Raw genomic sequence first — 18,746 nt, 5'->3', positions numbered from 1 at the left:
AAGCTGGTGCCCTCAAGTTTAAAGCACTATTACAAATACAAAATGTTATACAAAAACAAAATAAATATACAGATTTACATATTAAAAGTATGAACAAAATAGAGGCAATTTCAGTAGAATATATGCCATATAGTTACTATTAGACTTGATTACCATATCCTTTTCCAACCTTGGTAAGTAATATTTACTCCTTTAAATAAGTAAATATCAAGTCTGTCAACAGAGGAAAAGCTGATGCAGAGGAAGGTATGTTTACATAAACATTGTGCTGTGCTGTGTAAATGTTAATTATAAAGAGAGATTCAGGAGAGGCCTAGTCCTGATACGGGTGGCAGTCTAACAGTTCACTGAACAGACAGCCCTTTTGTATTTGGAGTTGGAGCTAGACATGCATCTATATAATAAATCTGTACAGAATGCTGCATTTATATCTCACACTAGTGAAACTAAGAAATGAAAAATCCCATAACTTCCCACCAAACAGACAGACTATACAATTCTTCTTGCAGCCACTGAATGTAGAATTGAATGCTATACGAGTTTTTGACACTGGTTCCAAAAAATTGGAAGTTGTTATATGGCCTTCTAGGATTCAAATACACACACAAAAGTGTACATAGCCCTCAAATTAAATATTCATTATAAGGACGGGGACACACACACACACACAAAAATCGTTAGCTACACTAAGACAGCCAAAAATTTCCCAAACACCAGTTCCATAAATATTCCCAATCTGAAACTGAGTGTAATACAAGCAAATTAAACAAACACTAGATAGCATAACTGGAGCACTAGGAATACTCATTTGTAATATAAACCTAATATTTTTATCTCCTTTGATGCTGGAGCAGATTCACAGAAGTTAGAGATGAAAAGAGCCTATTAGATTATCAAGGTCATGATCCATAGCCAAATGTCCATTGAAATTCAATACCTTTATAGTCCTTTTTTCCAGTCTAAGTTTAGATATCTGGAGTGCCAGGGCTTCCATTGCTTCACATGTAAATAGATTTAACAAACTAATGTGTATATGCAGAAATATAATTTATTTCCCATTATGGCACAGTGGCAATCTGGAAGCGATTGTAATGAAGTCTCTCTTTGTCTAGAGCACTGACTAGGGATCATCTGGTAGGAGCAGATGGGTGTATTACACATGATTGATTTTCTGTAATTACAGGATGCAGATCCTGCATGCCATGTTCTCTGAGGGCTTCACATAAAGCATCAACCTCACCATCACCACGTTAGTGTGGAATTTCACACTCCACTTTAGACTCAGGGCTGGCTCTAGGTTTTTTGCTGCCCCAAACAGAAACATTTTGGCTCCCCACCCCCTCATTTTTTTTTTGATTTTACACGTTTGCACTTTGCAGTTTTGTTTTGACTGTTTAAAATTTTAAATAAATGAAAACAGAGAATTTGTAGTTAGGAAAATAAAACAATTTCCTACTAGTGTAATTTTAATATTCAATTTTAACAAAATCACAATTACGAACAATTTGGGTTCAACTATATGCTGTAATGAAAAACATTAGTGTCTTCCAGTTTCTCATAAATTAAAATAATTTATATGAACTGAATTTTTCTGGTTTTTACACTTGCGTAGTCTTTTAATAAGTCAGTGAAATCTAAATTTTTTGCAATAGCACTTTCAATTGAAATGAATGCGAGTCCTGACAAACGATTTTGAGACATAGTGGACCTCAAATAATTTTTTGGTAATTTCAGTTTTGAGAAACTGCACTCACCAGAAGCCACTGATACTGGTAATGTTAAAAGAATGTGTAATGCTATAGCAGTGTTTGGAGTGAAAAAATCATTTCTTGCTATAAATTCTAATACTTTTAGAGGAGATGTTTTAGGACTTAGCTCAGATAAAGCTATTAATTCATCATGCAATTCTACTGCATCAATGTCAGCAGCATTCTCAATACTGAGCGCTAAATGTAGGTCTTGGCACTGCTTCATGAGGTCTTCTTTGGAAAACTGATTTTTAATATTTCCACTATCGTATAAAAATTCAAAGTTTCACAATGACCATGCAACTGACAAAATCTTTCTTCAATGGAAGTTATAGCTACATCCAAAATACAATAGAAACATTCAACTTTAAAACTTTTGTTTGGATCAAGAATAGGATCATCATGAGCCTCATAACAAAACTTTCTTGTTTTTTTCTGAGGACGATGAATTGTTGAGGTGCAAATGTAGGTTCAAAATCAAGATCCTCTGCAATTGTTGTTGCTTCTTTGACAGTTTCTTCAAATCCTTCATCTGAACAGTATTTTTTTTAAATATTCCAGCATTTTATTCAAAATCGTCTTTGCCTCGGATGTCTATGGTTATGTTCTGCATAACTTTGCTGGTCAAATTAATTTGATTTAGAATATTATGCCAAATAACCTGCAACATGAAAATTGAAACGGCATCATTTTCTGAGCCAATGTTTCAGCTTCATGTCGAAATGAAGGATCATACGACAAGTCCTGGTTTATTTTGAATAGTGCATCGTAAATCTCTCCTGATGAATATCGGAATGGTCTAATAGCATCTATCCTGCTTTCCCATCTAGTTGGACTTAGAAGTTTAAGTGTGAGTTTTTGTTCAAGATGCTTCTTCAAGACTGCCCAACGGTGTGTGGAACCACTAAAAAAGTTGTAAATTGCTTGCACTGTGGTAAAATATGAAACGGCATCTTTAGATGATTTGGCAGCATCACTAACAACCAGATTGAGAGAATGCGCATGGCAAGGAATGAAAAAAGCTCAATTGTTTAAATTCAATATTCTTTGCTGTGCACCTGCATGTCGTCCTCACATGTTTGAGCCGTTATCATACCCTTGGCTGTGCATATTTTCTAAAGGTATTCCATAGTGTTCCAATCTCTGTAGAATTACATCTGTGAGGGCTTTCCCAGTAGTTTCGTTCACTGGTATAAATTCTAGAAAGTGTTCACAAATTTTCACTTCTGCATTTTCATCAATTTTCAGAAATTGTAAAACTATTGACATTTGCTGGGTTTTGCTCAGATCTTGAGTACAATCAACTATAATTGAGTAATATTTGGCACGTTTCAAATTTGATAAAATTTAATTACACACTCCATTAGAAATTAATTCTATTACCTCATTTTGTGTACTTTTACACAAATAACAGGTGTGAATCTCTCCATCTTTACTCTTCATACATGCTCAGCCATAACATCAAATTTTGCCAATAACTCAACCAATTTTAAGAAATTTCCATTGTTATTCTCATATAAAATATCTGAGGATCCACGGAATGCAAGGCACTGTTCGGCTAGGAAATTAATGATTGCCAGTAAAGTTCCAACACAGCTTGCCAACGTAGAATTTCAGAATTTAGTTGACGTTGCTGCACCGCATCGATTGTTGTACCGGAACATAATTTGTTTGACAGCTCAATCCAATTTGTCAATGAGTGTAAATGATTTGTTGATGTTTCATGTTCTTTCAAATACTGATGCAAATTTTGCCATCATTAAAACCTGCAGTTGCCAGAAGAATGTCCGAGTTACAGAACAGTTTGCAGCAAAAAGAAAAAACTACATCTTTGATCTGTGAATACACTAACCACAATCTATTAATTTGTTCCCCATTTTTCATTTTTTTTCTTCATACTGGATGGCATAAATCGACGATTCGACTCATTAAATGGATATTCAAATGTAGGATCTAGTTTTGAAGGACCTTTTTTCACAATAATCATTCGCATTGCATCAGTAATTATTGTCGGCCATGTACTTGGATCCGATCCTATGTCAGAAGCAGCAAAGAATCCTGTGGCACCTTATAGACTAACAGACGGTTTGCAGCATGAGCTTTCGTGGGTGAATACCCACTTCTTTGGATGTATTCACCCACGAAAGCTCATGCTGCAAACCGTCTGTTAGTCTATAAGGTGCCACAGGATTCTTTGCTGCTTCTACAGAACCAGACTAACACGGCTACCCCTCTGATACTTGATCCTATGTCAGTCTCTCCACCTTCCAATAATTGTTCTTCAGTTTTAGATTTGGATAACAGTTCTTCGTTTCTGGACTCTTCAGCTGAAGTAGTAAATCTTTGGATGGATTGTGATTGTTCGTCTTTATTAGTTAGCGAAGATAATCTTTGGTCAGATTGTTGTTCATCTTTATCAGTTGATAAAGGTAATCTTTGGTTCAATTGGTCTTCATCAGTTGATGAATAATCACCTTCAATGCATTGCTTAGAGATTTCTCCTTGATTGTCAACTTTTTAAAAATACTTTTTTGAAGTATGAGAGTTTTTCTAATTCTTTTTGCCGTTTCTCTCTTTGTTGTCGGTAGGCAGCACCGGAAAGTCGTTTTCATTTTTGTCCCGGCATTTTAGCCCTATAACCACTGGCGCCGACGTGAAACAGAAATTAGTGCAAATGGCACCGATAGGGCAGCACAGTACACACACGTAATCATTATTTGAGTGACTATGTCACAATGTGACAATATTTTTCATGTCACATTCCTATTGCACTACTGTACTTGCCGTAGGTAAGGCGCTAGTCATTGGGGTGAGAGAGCTTTCCATGAGCTCAGATACACACTGGACCCAGCCCTGCTGGCGTTTTCCCAGCGCTGAGGCTGCCCAGCTGGGACCCCGAGGGGCATGCAATGGAGAAGCTCTGGGGCTGGAGGAGCCAAGGAAGAGGTGCTGGGCTTGCTGGACAGATGCTGCCCCTCTCTGCCAGGTCGCTCGCCCCCTGCAGGAGGGGAGGCAGAAGGAGACTCCAGGCACTGGCGCGCTGTGCGGGGCTGGGGAGGGAGGCAGCAGCCTCTGGGGATCCAGCAGGCAGAAGCTCCCCAGGGGTCCCGGGGACCCTCCTGCCCGGCCCAACTCTTACCTTGCTGCGGATCTGGCCCAAGGTGGATTCATCTCCTGACGACGACGCTCCTGCAGCCAGGGGTTGGGGCTGCTGCTGGATCCGAGCCCTGCTCATCCTCAGTCTTCGCCTTGGCCCCGGCACAAGTTGTGTTTAGCCCAGGATGCCGCTCCATTCCCCTCTCCCCTCCCCTGGCAGGAGGCGGAGCAGAGGGAAGGAGGAGGAGGAGGAAGAGGCGGGGACAAGCCAAGGAGGAGTGGCCTGCCCGGGCCTCATGTTCCACCCAGGCCCCATGTTCCACCCATCCTCTGCAGCCGGGGCAGGGCTGCGCTACCGGCTCCCGCCTGAGGGGGGGGGGGCGCTGCCCACAGGAGAGCAGCAGGGACATACTCCCCAATTAGCTGGCTCTCTGCCCCTCCACACCCCGGCAGCAGAACAGGCTAGTTACCACCCCCCGGGGCGGTCAGGATCCAGCCGAGGATGCTGCCTCAGGTTTGAGCTGGGGCCCCAGCATTATGCTGCTCCATATATTTTGCCGCCCCAAGCACCTGCTTCTTTAGCTGGTGCCTAGAGCTGCCCCTGGTTAGACCAGCTCTATGATGAATTGGTTTCTATGTAGTTTCATGAGAGATCTTTGAGCTCACCCTGACGGTCATCACTAGGAATGAGACTGATATTTCATTGCTTTGCCCACAGGAAAAAAATAACCTTTGATTGAATAATACAGTAGGGAAAACACCAGCAACATAGCTCCTCTGCAACTTCATTCCTCCTTTCCTCTTTCATACTCATTAAGCGCTACAAACCCTCTTCTGATGCTAATATACCTCTGAGTATTTGTTCCCATTAGTGCTTGGGACACTTATTGCAAATAAGTCACCCACTTCAATGTCTGTGAATAATAATACAGAAGAGTTGTGAATTCACACTATTTGAAAGTACTTTTCTTGCTGAATTCACCCCACTCTAGTCTGGTAGCTTATTTTGCTGAAACTGAATGGGCACTGTGAGTTCCTGTCCTCCTAGCATAGATGTTTATAGTAAAGAATGAGATTTTTTTATTCAACTGATTGCAGTCTTTGCTAAAGGGTGCTGTGGATTCTCAGCATAAAATGCTCTTGCTCAGTTGAAGTGGTTTAAATTATTATTCATTGGAATCTTCCATTAAGTGCTGGGTCATCTTTCCTCAAAGCACAATTTGTTCCCTGGGAAGTATTCCTTGTCGACCTCAATATTCAAAGCTATTTCACCTCTTGCTCAACATCTTTTTTGTTTTCTTTCCATAACAGCATGTCTCCATTTATTCTGGCATCTGTGAACAAAATGAGTTCTGTTTGCTAGGGGCCAAAAGAGATTTCAGATTTTTCTAATACTTACTGTGTCCTATTATGTTTTTGAGCAGATTCCAAGCCATTTGGTGGAGGTAATAAAGGTCTCAGCTAGAATAAAGTGCCTTCTCTCAAGACCTTGTGAGCAGCAGACACAGATAATGAAGCAGATCTAAACTGTAGTCTCAGAAACGATAAGCCAAATAAAGAGAACCCAACTTCTTAGGTTTTTAGATTTCATTTTGGGGATTTTTTTTATGGGGGGTAGGCAGAGGGGAATCTTTGAAGTGTAGCTTAGTTTACCAATAAGCCTCAGCACAGCTAATATGTGGTGGTCTAAATATGTGGTTGCAATATGTCCTCAAACATCAGAATAAGGCAGCTACAGACAAAGGGAGACTCCTAATTTTCAAATGCACATCATTATGGTAACCTAAAGATGAAGATATACAACCTCTAGCCTTAAAAGCCCAATAAGACCGAAAGTGCAATTCATAGACCTTTTTACTATTCCTGGATAGCATGGTGAGAGATATTACATATGTAAGCAGTCACCCTCAACTTCCAGATGGCTTCCACTGCTTCATTTCTTCCCCTCAAGGTGCCTCTGAGCTGCACCAACAGCTTTCCTTCATCTCTGCTATCAAACTGAGGCCATGCCAAACCCGAAGGATCATTAGTGCTGTCACTTCTCCTCCCCCTCCCCCCCCCAGTTATGAGCTAAATTACTCCTTACACACGTATGGGTTTTTTTGGGGGTGTGTGTGTGGGGGGGGGGAAGAATGCACTGCACAGCCTCAGGCCCTTGAGGTCCTTTTATGCAAGGAGTTCCATGCTTTCAAGCTCTCCATTGTCCTGAACCTAACCAGTAAATTCGGGAGTACTGTACTAGTTTTAATCCACTTTCCAGTAGTACTGAAACAAATGCTGTCTATGAAAGCACTACCATGACATATTACTACTTGTTATATGAATCATCCTTATTTCCCCCATTCTGTGCTGCAGACCTGTCTATGACTCGGACAACAGAAGCAAGGGGGGGTGCAGGTTGAGCTGTTAGGTTATAAAGTGCAGCTGAAAGTTTGCATTGAGGGACTCCCGCACATCAGTATGTGACCCACCAATGCTGAGTAACAGATGGAAGTGTGTTTAGAGGTTGTAACTGAAAAACAATCATCCTCTTTAAAAAGCAAAAAAAGGAAGCATTTAACCAATTTCCTTGCTTTGTTTTATTTTTATTATATTGTCGATAAGCAAATCATGACATTTTAGTAGAAACACTGAGCTAGACATGAAGGGGACACACAAAATGTGTGTATGCCCTACTTTACACCAGCATAAGAGTTAAAGTTCTTCACATGCAGAACAGAAATAGGTGTTGAGACCAGTACGCACTTTAATATTAAAGTGGCTAGCACATTAACATACTAGAGTAAGCCGCAAGCATGAAGAAAATACTACGCTAAGGCAACATTTTAAACAAGGAAATCTGGAATTCCAGCAGTAGCAACTTCCTAATATTGAAACAAACTGCACAAAACTGAAGTGTCCAAGGATGATGTAACCATGCAAAGAGAACTTCTGAATGGCTAAGAAATATTGAGCTTGGGTTTGTGTCTGGCAAGTAAACAGCTGACAACACAGATCTTAGAGCCACTGTGCACCTACACAGATGTTAAAATGTAATCAGGGAATCCATTTGAGAGTGTGAATTCAAGATTTGGGCTACGATGCCATTTAATCCATCTCTATTGAACTCCTCTAGCAATATACCCCAAAACTCCTTTGAGATTGGGAAGTTTTCACCATCTTACAGATGAGAAAATAGACTGCTAGTTCCAAGTTAAGCATTCATTAATTTTGGTACCTCACTTTCACAGCACACAACTTGAGACATGAGCATTTTTTTTAGATGTGCTGAGCACATCTCCCATGACTTCAGTTGCAGTTGGTGTCTGACATCTATTTAAAAAAAGAAGAGTCAGGCCCTGAGAGTCAGCACCCAGAATTAGTACATATTTGTGAAAGACAGAGCTCTAGTGATTTACCAAGAGACAAAAGAAGCCTATGGCATAGCTGGGACCACAGCATGGGCCCCCACTTCTATTTGAAAAATAGACCATGTTTCCTTTCTTCCTTGTATCTAAGTATTGCAGGAGTCTCACAATAGCAGGTGAAGTTCTCCATTTAAGTGTGATTAAATCCTACATTTCCCTTTTAGCAACAAGTAGCAGTACTTACCACTTTGTATTTAATTATATTGTGCAAGTCTTCTTTAGAACAGCATACTGTTACAGTTGTAAGTGTACAAGGCGTGTCCCATGACCTGCTCCATTCTTCCTTTTACAGCATCATTTAATGGGTGTATGGCTCCTTCCATGCATTGCCATTGGTAGGTTGCCAAAAAACAAGTTCAAATTGTTTCAGACCAGCTGAACACAATAGAAGCATAATAGTTCTATGTACATTAGGGAAATTTTGTCCAGTACACACAGATAAACAATCTGAATCAGGAAAATGAGTAGACTATATACACACACACAGACTGGCTTCTCTTGGAGTCTGTCTTCAACGACAAAGTGGCCAAAGTAAAATTTTTAGATTGCTAAGGGAGAACAGTGTACACTCCAGTACTTATGCCACAAAGTTCAAATATTGATCCAAACATCCCTAAAAGCTTACACTGTTTGAATCGAGCCCAATTTTTCTGTTTTTAATTCACACCATTAGAGGCACAATTTTTTTCAGTACGGAAGAACTCTTGCATATCTCAGGGACTACCCCTTTCATATTTACACTCACACAATGTCCATGCAGTGGCTACAGCAACTGCTTACACAAGAGAAATATTAGAAAAGAAGTTAGCTTCCATCACTGGCTTCTACCCCTACTGGACACCTTCTGTTTCTTCTCCAACTCCTCTGATGCAACTACAACCAGCAGCTCCTCCTCGGTAGCATCTGCTTTTACAGGCACGCTCTTTGTCACAAGAAACCTGGCATGTGTAGAAACAGCTGGAAGCAAAGGGGTACAGCCAATCCCATATGACCTGCTAGCAGCCTGCAGGGAACCAGCAAGTGCATCAGGAACCACTACTGCTCCACAGTCCCATTTGTGAACAACAAATCTGACAGACACCTGATCTTGGCATTGTCTTTCTTTTTAAGTATTAACAGGATGCAGCTGGCAAGAAAACTGTATACTAGCTTGCAGCCAAAGATGATAAAATACAGTCAAGTAATAAGTATGCCAAAGTGTCACAGTAAAACGGTAATTGCACAGTATATATAGCAATGCAGGAGGTGAGCACTGGAACAACCTCAGAATGCACAGTACTTTGCTCATAGAATTCCGCACAGTGAAGCTCTATTTCCTGTAAAAGCCTCACAATAAAATAAGACGCCCTAATCTTGAAGATTTAGAGGAGAGGAAGGTTACCAAAAATATGCTGAGAAAATTTTCCCTTATTTCCCAGTAGGAATATACAAATTTACATTGCGAAGATGACAGCCCATTAGATACACATCTATGCATGAGAAGCTAAACTTAAAAAAAAAAATAGTATTTTGAAATAAAGGAAATACATTAAATGTGCAGTGCCGGAGCAACATGAACACCAATTCATAGTTTATAAATGCTTCTTATACCAAACTTGAGACAATATAACAAGACTTTTAGGCTTTGACAAGTGACATGCTTTTACCATAATCAGTTCACTCAAAATATTTACACAACAGTACAGCTCAATATTACTGTACGTTTTGATACAGAACTTTGTTTTCAAAAATGATTTTATTTACAATCTAATAGTTCGCTTTTGCAGCAACATGCTGCCCCCTGCTGCTATGAATCTGGAACAGGCTGGCTATGAGTACCACTTCTGGTCTTCAGCTGTGATTGAGCAATATCTGCTAGGGCACTCTGTATCTTTTCTAGTAGCATATCCCCACGATAAACAACCTCTTCCAGACGGGCAGCTGCTTCATGGTTTTCCTCCTCTAAACGATACAGACTAGCAGCCTTTAAATACAAAAGAAAAAAAGTTAAGGGATCTTGAACATCACATAAGGCAGAGTTTTCTTCAAGGGGATGGGTGGAGGAGTTGTCCATGCCCATGATGAAACACAGTAAGAGCCCCATCTTTAGCTCCTACATCAGTCATTCTCTGCTGGAGTCCATGAATATTATTTACCCATTATAAGTTTGCCATCTAAAAATGCACTCCTTGCCTGGAGACTAAATTCATCAACAAAAATAGATGCTTTTGTTTCTCAGTTTGCCAATTTTAGATTAACTTAACTACAGCTTTCTTAAACAAAAAACAGAACCTTTGTTCCTACTCAAAAGAGATGAGTAAGCTGTAAGACTTTCAGATTTCAGTGTTAATTACTTTGTACTACATTCTCCAACAAGCTCATCTTTGGAACTGCACAGCACAGTGAGGGCCATTAGACATATACACGTGGAGGACAATGAGAATTGGACTCCAACTATTTGTTGGACATGTGACAATAGCTGAAATATGGGCATTTATACTAAAGACGTGGTAATGGACTAGCTATCTGAACAGAAAAGTGAAAAAAGGTCATGTCTTGGGTGAACAAATGTTGCAGCCCTATCTATACATTTAGCATACTGTCTGTGGCACACTGAACAAGAGACGCTGCTAAGGGTTACTTGATTAACAGGAACATGCTGCTGTTGAGAGATTTACGCTGCTGGCATGTTATGGACAGTTCAAAGCTCAAACTGACCTATCAGCCACTTACATGTTCACAGAAATAAACCAATCAGTGATGTCATGGTCATCTTCGAACTTGAAGGACAATCATCATCATTTAGGATAAATTCATGAAACCAGGTTTCAAGTCCAGTTACATTTTAAGTTACGCATTAGTGTCAATAAATTGAGTCTTTTTATATTGCACCTTTAGAATCTCTATTGTTTTACTGAGGTAAGCATTCAGCCAATTTCATCCACCCCCTAACATGCCCTGTAAGGGTGGACTGCGACATCTGTTTGCGACAACACACCAATTTAAGAATGGAAGTAAAGAACAAAAACAAACAATATCCAATATCCAGAGGACAGTTTGACCAGTACTAAACATCTACCCTTGCACAAAGGGGCCATGGAATCTTTAATTATCACAGGCACTGGTAAAGGTCTTTTTTTTAAAAATCGAAATGCAGTGGCCCCTAAGAATCAGGCATAGGCACTGGTGCAATATCAGCTCAGAGGAAAGCATGCTTTCTACTGGGTCATCAAAACCAGTTTCTGTAGTGCCTTGGTTTTCCCACACAAGTGCAATTAGGGTCAGACATGGCTCAGCTATGAAACATGACATCATAATCTGTGGTATATCTGCAGATAAGACTAAAACCTATTCAGGTTATTTATATAGACTGTGAAATTACACTGATGCTTACATAGTCTGAGTTTTGACATGCATCCGATGAAGTGGGTATTCACTCACGAAAGCTCATGCTCCAATACGTCTGTTAGTCTATAAGGTGCCACAGGACTCTTTGCTGCTTTTACAGATCCAGACTAACACGGCTACCCCTCTGATACTTGAGTTTTTAATGTAACTACACCTCTAACCCAATATAACATAACCCGATACAACACAAATTTGGATATAATGCGGTGAAGCAGCACTCCGGGGGGCAGGGATGCACGCTCCGGCAGATCAGTGCATCAGCGTGTCTGGCTCCAACACACTGCTCTGAACGGCATGTTAAGGGTGGAAGGCAGGAGGGCAAGTGGGGTGAGGAGGCAAATGGGGAGGTGAGTGGCAGGCAGGAGGAGGGTGAGGAGGCAGGTGGCGGGAAGACGGCCAGCAGGAGAGTGGCGGTCAGGCGGACGCAGGGAGGCGCGCTGGACAGACGTCGGGGAGACTAGCGGGGAGGTGAGCGGTGGGCAGGTAGGTGGGGTGAGGAGGCAAGCAGCAGCCAGGAGCGCTGGGTGGATGGTGAGGAGACTAGCGGGGAGGCTGATTTGTCCCGGGCCCCACACCCCTCTAGGGATGGCTCCAACACACTGCTCTGAGCGGCGTGTTAAGGGGTCGAGGGGTTGGATAAGGGGCAGAGAGTCTCGGGTAGCGGTCGGAGACAAAGAGCAGGGGGGAGGGGTTGGATGGGACAGGGGTTCTGAGGGGCAGGGGGTGGGAAGTAGGTGGGGGTCGGATAGGGGGCGGGGTGAAGCTGTTTGGGGAGGCATAGCCTTCCCTACCTGATATAATGCGGTAAGATTTTTTGGCTCCCAAGGACCACATTATATCGGGGTAGAGGTGTAATATGTTTAGACACTACTGTAACTAGAGATCTAGCAGAATATAGCACTTTTGTTCAATATCCTTAAACTATTTGGGACAGTATTTATTAAGCCTTCTTTATGCATCTCCAGTTTAGACATGTCTAATCTCTTTTGTAATCTGCAGCTATCCTTTGCGACTCTGAGACTATCAACTCATCTCCAAGAACTGAAAATACAAAGCTTACTCTTCGATCTTAAAATTGCTTCAGTGTAGCACAGGGAGTTAGGGCTTGTCTTTGTACACATAATTACAAAGTAATTTAAAAAAAAATCAGAAGACAGGGCTAGGAAGGGCAAGACAGGAGGGCCACCAAGCAAGACTTCTAGAAGGAGATAAGCATTGCAGTAAACTGTTTTGGGAGGTAGGACTGATTGCTGGAGAGACCCTAGCAGGAGGCACATGGGCCCTTCGGAGGGAAAAAGGTTTGGGGAAGCAAGTTTGATCTGCTGACCTGCAGGAAGGTTTCCTTATGGAGCCAAGAAGTGGAAAGAACTGTAACATTTCAGAAATGCTGAAAGTCCTTTAGAAAATGAGTGGTCTAGACACAAAGCAGTAGGACCATGTCAGATACAGCGTTTAAGTGAAACTCACTTGTGACATGCTCCTTATAGAGACTGGATGAAACCTGCTTTGAGAGCCAGAAAACTTGCAAGTTTCTTTTAATATGAGAAAAACAAAAAGGTATATTAAAACAGTAGTGTGTTTAAATATTAATTAAAAAAACCCAACATGGCTCTCAAAAGTAGTTTCAGATGGTGATGGAGAGGGGCAGAATATTTAAGAGCCCCATGAAAAGAAAAATGAATGTAATATAGCTCAGAGTTCCAAAGTTTAAGTCTTCCCATCCTGCTTCAAGTTTTAAGTTATGCTATGTAATATTTCCAATAAATGAAGTGGTTGATTACAGGTACTTTTTTCTTGGGGAGGCGTAGGTGGGTGGACAAAATATTCCCTCAAATTGAGCTAAGATTATATCCTTTATGCCACCTGCTACTTTGGGCTGGGATAATCAGAGGGGAATAAGAGAGTGGAGATTTTTTTTGCTGTGTTTCAAGTGTTTTAGATTTTAGTGATATTCTTACCTGCAAAGCTGCTGTTGATTCTTCACTAGGTAATGAATCTATTAAAACATCAATATCCTTAGCAGTTCGTGCAATCAATGCTGCAAACAACTGAGCGTATTCTATTAAAAAAAAAATCAGATCAGACTATTACAATTTAATTTACCTTTTTAGAGGAGAACTGTAATAAACACAGTGCTCAATGAAGGAACAAATGACCTTGAATTTTACTCCGAATTCCAGAAGACTTGCACTGATTTCTAACTCCAATGTATTCTACAATTTTTAAAACTCTTTCTTGTATTAAAGACAGTGGTAATATCTTCCATCTCAAACAAATCTAGTACATGCTAATGTTCAAAGACTGATTCTAAATCCTATCAAATAATCTAACAAATGGCATTGGAATAGCAGTCCCTTACAAAATAAGGCAGCTCTTAAACCAGATTCTCCATTCTAGCAACATATCAAACATTCCAGTTACAATATGTTATATATTCTGGAGCATCATCGAGATAATCTTTCAATTCTTTCCTTGAATTTGGCCATTGTGCTAGTTAAAAAAGAGCAAGGATTAGATTAGGATAATGTAAATATTTCATAAATTTCAGACTTTAATCACAACAACTTGGTAACAGATCAAGAAAAGAAGTATTCTTAATATGGTTGCTTAATAGATTTACAACTACAACAATCAATTTTACCACTTTAACAAAGTAAAAGCGTTTTAAGTTTATGTACAAATGCACATGGAAAAGCTTAGTTATCACTTTGTTAGTGACAGGATTTTAATTTAACTTCTAAATAATATGAAAATGTGCGGCGTACTTTCAAAAGGATATTGCTAGTTTAAAGTCAACTCTGAATGAAAATGTTTTAAATCACATTACAAGTAAAACCCCAGGTTATTATAGCTGAAAAATTAAGAGGGAAAGCTGTATTTCCTCAGCTTACTATGTACATTTGCCAAACTTTTAGTTATATTCACTGTTTCCCCTGTTTGTATAGGTCTCTCACACAGCTGCAAGGGAGAGAAAATTTTAAGATAGGAAACTGATTATAAAACTCGGGGATATGTGTAGTAAACTATATTTTCAAACTTGATTGTATTTCAAAATGACAATGTTAACTCAAATGTGTACTTTGCCATCACCATATATCACCTTGATATAGAAATATTAAAGCTGTACAGATTGTACTTAAGCTTTCAAAGTTATCACTACCTGAAGAAAAGAAACTTACAGGGAAACTGACCTGCCAAGAAAACTTTGGCTTGTCTAGAACCTGGACTTTAACTTGAACAGTTACAATATTCTGAAATATAACTTGCCTTGTCTAGAGTTTAAGACTGTTAGATCAAGTCATCTTACATGACCTAATGCCTGTAAACCTTAAACAAAAACTTGGGCTCCTGAGTCATCACTTAGCAGATACCAGTACCTGGGATTGGACCAGCTGCCACTAGAAAGGGAGCAAATGAAAGCTCTGCTTTTTGCACCTTTAACTAGCTCCTCACAGCTGTCTCCAATATCAGATGGCAAACCCTTATAGGCCACTGTAGCAGTGGTTGACAGTTTTCCAGAACTGCAACAGAGCATCATTTGTGCACTGTGCTAGCCTCAGTTAAGATTCCTTAGGTCAAGCCTAATCTGATCCAAGACGTGTAAAATATAGGGGACTAAAGAGCCATTTAGGCATATAATATGTCTTAACTAGAAAGCCATGTTTAAAAATATTCAAAAAATTAGGGCCATCCCGAGCATATAAATAAATAAATAAAATAAATAAATATTTTCTAAATATACATATCCATATGACTCAACTTTCTTCCCAGCTTGCTTTGTTTTTTCATATGAAATATGATAATACACCGCTACCTTCATAGAACACCACTTGATATAACACGAATTCAGATATAATGTGGTAAAGCAGTGCTCCGGGGGGGGGGGAGGGGGAGGGGGGCGCGGCTGTGTACTCTGGTGGATCAAAGCAAATTCAATATAACATGGTTTCACCTATAACACAGTAAGATTTTTTGGCTCCCAAGGACAGCATTATATTGAGGTAGAGGTGTATTCGATCATATATTTGCTTTATCTTTAGAAAATTGCCCAGAATTAATCTATAAAAAAGTACAGATGGAAAAGAGTTTTTGGTAAACTAATATGGATGTTAACTTTTATAATTGCAGACATTAGAGAGAGAAGGTATTATTCCAAAAACATTAAAAGCAAAAACACAGATAGATAGATAGAGCTTTATACTCAAACTAATGTAAAATTTCACAAGACTGGTACATTATTGGTTTGGCTTTTAGAAACAGAAGTTTCCTGAACACTGACTAAGAATCTCCTCATAACAGTGATCCTTATAAAATGACCAATGTTTGAATTATTAGAGCTATATTAAAAAAAGGACCATGAGAGAGACACATTTCTGTGCTTAACTGTGTCAAAAATATTTCACGTCTCAATCAATTCACTTCCCTACAGAATGTGCAATTATCCATAACTTGGCCTGAATCACAACAACTGTTACAACTTTCTGAAAAGAGTTTCTTAAGACTGAAGTTACTTAATTCTAAACTGACACTACCTATTTAACTAGAGAGTAATCATGTTTAGTTAATGAACACACATAAAACTGACCTTCTGTAGGATTAGCTGGCTGGTCTTTGTTTATAGCTGTCTGAATGTTACTGAAGGAGGCAGGTGGGCCACATTGCTGCAATACCCCGATGGCATTACAAAACTGATCTGCAAGCTACAGGCAAGATGAAATAGGTTTACACAATCATACCATCATTTTAGTCTGTATTTACACTAAAGATAATCAGTAAACTTTTTGCCCCAACAACCATTACATAGAATTGCACTTCAATAAATTAAAATAGTTAATCCAAGTCTGTAGTGAAGATCCCAAGCCTGCCTTCAGTGCAAGTGGGTGGCTCTGATTGCACTGGGACTCCATGACAATGCAAGTGTCCACTCCCACGTATCAACTAGCAGGATCAGGGATTAATTAAGATGCTACCATTAGCATACTCAAGTCCAGGACAAAACTTTGGTTCCTAAATCCTGGCCTTTAGCTGCTCAGCCAGCTGCAGAGATAAAATGCTTTTTCCCATTCCCCTGGCCACATGGGTAGGTGCTACCCAGCCAGTTACTGAGCCCAGTGAAATTAAGTGGGGAGATTATTGCAATCAGAGATAGAGAGGGAGCAGTGTGCTCTCACCAGCACCTATCAGAAAGACTCGCTGGAGTAGAGTAGACACATGGCAAGTCCTTTTTAACAAAGCGTTCAGCCCCAAACCAGCCATTTCAAAAGGGAGCCGAAAGAGTGACTTAAGCCTGCATCTACTCAAAGGGCTTGCAGGGCTGCGCCGCTGTAGGGTGACCAGATGTCCCAATTTTATAGAGACAGTCCCGATATTTGGGAATTTTTCTTATATAGGCTCCTATTACCTCCCACCCCCATCCCGATTTTTCACACTTTCGATCTGGTCACCCTACTCCTCTGGGAGCGACTCCCCCTCAGCAACCCGGAACGGGGGAAAGCCCCCCCCCTCCACTGCCCCAGGAACGGGCTGCTCCGGCCATTCCTCACACTGGCAACAGCGCCCAGTTCCCGCCCGCCGGCCCCTCTGGATGGCGCGAGCTCAGTGCTGGCGCGCGGGCGGCGCGAGCTCAGCGTGGGGCGCCCCGCGGAGCTTCACCGGGGGGGGGGGCCCGCGGGACCAGCCGAGAACGATTAAAAGCCCAACGGCCTCCGCGTGCTGTTTTCAAGCCGAATCCACCGTCACCCCCGCTCCGGCCAGCGCTGGGGCGGAGGGAGAGAGGGAGGGAGCAGGCGCCTCAGGTTGGTTACCCCGCCGCCGCGGGGCCCAGAATCCCGCCCCCCGGGGCACGGGAGCGACGCGCGCTCGGCGGGAGCCGACGCGGCCTAACCCCGATCTGAGCCGCCCCGGCTCCAGCCTCACCGAGTTCACCGCGTCCTGCAGCTGCGTTAGCCGATCCGCCATGATGCTCCCCGAACGCCCATCCCGCTTCCCTCCTGCCTATTGGACAGAGCCTAAGCGAGGCCGGGCCGAGCAGCCAATGGGCGCGCTTGGTGTTGGACGGTTGGGCTGGAGGGGAGAGTGGGCGGGGCTTTGCGTTCTCTTTCGGGTCCGACTCTCGGCTGTGGCCCTGGCGATGCCTTGGCTGCTGCGGGGCGCGCGCCCCCTGCTGGCAGGGAGGCGAGTCGGCCGCGGCCGGGGCCGCCCTCCGGAGTGAAAGGCCAAGGGCGGGGTCCAGGGTCTATTGAAGTAAATGGAAAGAGTCCCGTGGACTTCAATGGGCGTTGGATGAAGGGGCGGGGCATCCTGGGGGAGGGGTCTGAGTGTGCGGAGCCGTGAACAGCGTCATGTGATATAACTAGGGACGGAAATAAGCTGGCCCAGGATTGTTTTAAATCCTCCTGGCAGGAATCACAATTTATTAGATGTTTTTCTAAACTGAGTATCAGAGGGGTAGCCGTGTTAGTCTGGCTCTGTAAAAGCAGCAAAGAGTCCTGTGGCACCTTATAGACCAGGGGTTGCCAACCTTTCAGAAGTGGTGTGCCGAGTCTTCATTTATTCACTCTAATTTAAGATTTCACGTGCAGTAATACATTTTAACATTTTTAGAAGGTCTGTTTCTTAAGTCTATACTCTATAACTAAACTATTGTTGTATGTAAAGTAAATAAGGTTTTAAAATGTTTAAGAAGCTTCATTTAAAATTAAATTAAAATGCAGAGCCCCCTGGACCGGTGGCCGGGACCCAGGTAGTGTGAATGCCATTGAAAATCAGCTCGCCATAGGTTGCCTACCCCTGTTATAGACTAACAGATGTATTGGAGCGTAAGTTTTCATGAATATCCAGGAAAGCTCATGCTCCAATACATCTGTTAGTCTATAAGGTGCCACAGGACTCTTTGCTGCTTTTCTAGACTGAGTTGCAGCTCTTTAAGGGTTTGGACACAAGTAAGACTCTCAGGTCTCGAGTATCTTAGTGACAAATGCAATGCTTTGTGATGGCACAATTTGGCTCATCCTTCTGTCTTAGCAACAGCTTTGAGCTAGGACGGAAGCAAAATTTTAGCTCTTCCATCGATGCACAGATTTGTCATTCATTTGCAGTATTACCAACT

The 18,746-nt window shown here is 41.6% G+C and overlaps 1 protein-coding gene across 1 annotated transcript; it reads right to left on the bottom strand.

Annotated features, from left to right (window-relative positions):
- Positions 1–7,417: 7,417 nt before the first annotated feature.
- Positions 7,418–17,707, bottom strand: MED21 (mediator complex subunit 21). The gene is made up of 4 exons (XM_044994234.1): positions 17,555–17,707; positions 16,224–16,338; positions 13,597–13,697; positions 7,418–10,214 (listed from the first exon to the last, which is right to left on the bottom strand). The coding sequence occupies exons 1-4, from the start codon at positions 17,594–17,596 to the stop codon at positions 10,038–10,040; spliced, it is 435 nt and encodes a 144-aa protein (XP_044850169.1). The 5' UTR covers positions 17,597–17,707; the 3' UTR covers positions 7,418–10,037.
- Between the last annotated feature and the right edge of the window lie 1,039 nt (positions 17,708–18,746).

This window comes from Mauremys mutica, chromosome 1, assembly GCF_020497125.1.
Source record: "Mauremys mutica isolate MM-2020 ecotype Southern chromosome 1, ASM2049712v1, whole genome shotgun sequence".
NCBI lineage: Eukaryota > Metazoa > Chordata > Testudines > Geoemydidae > Mauremys > Mauremys mutica.
Note: the sequence above shows the minus strand (reverse complement) of the source record. Positions and strands in the feature narration are given on the sequence as shown.

Excerpts from the sequence above, each read along its gene's own strand:
- MED21 (XM_044994234.1), bottom strand. The coding sequence starts at position 17,596 with ATGGCGGATCGGCTAACGCAGCTGCAGGACGCGGTGAACTCG. Across the intron at positions 16,339-17,554 it reads TGCAGGACGCGGTGAACTCG|CTTGCAGATCAGTTTTGTAA; the intron begins GTGAGGCTGGAG and ends TCTTGCCTGTAG. Across the intron at positions 13,698-16,223 it reads GCCAGCTAATCCTACAGAAG|AATACGCTCAGTTGTTTGCA; the intron begins GTCAGTTTTATG and ends TTTTTTTAATAG.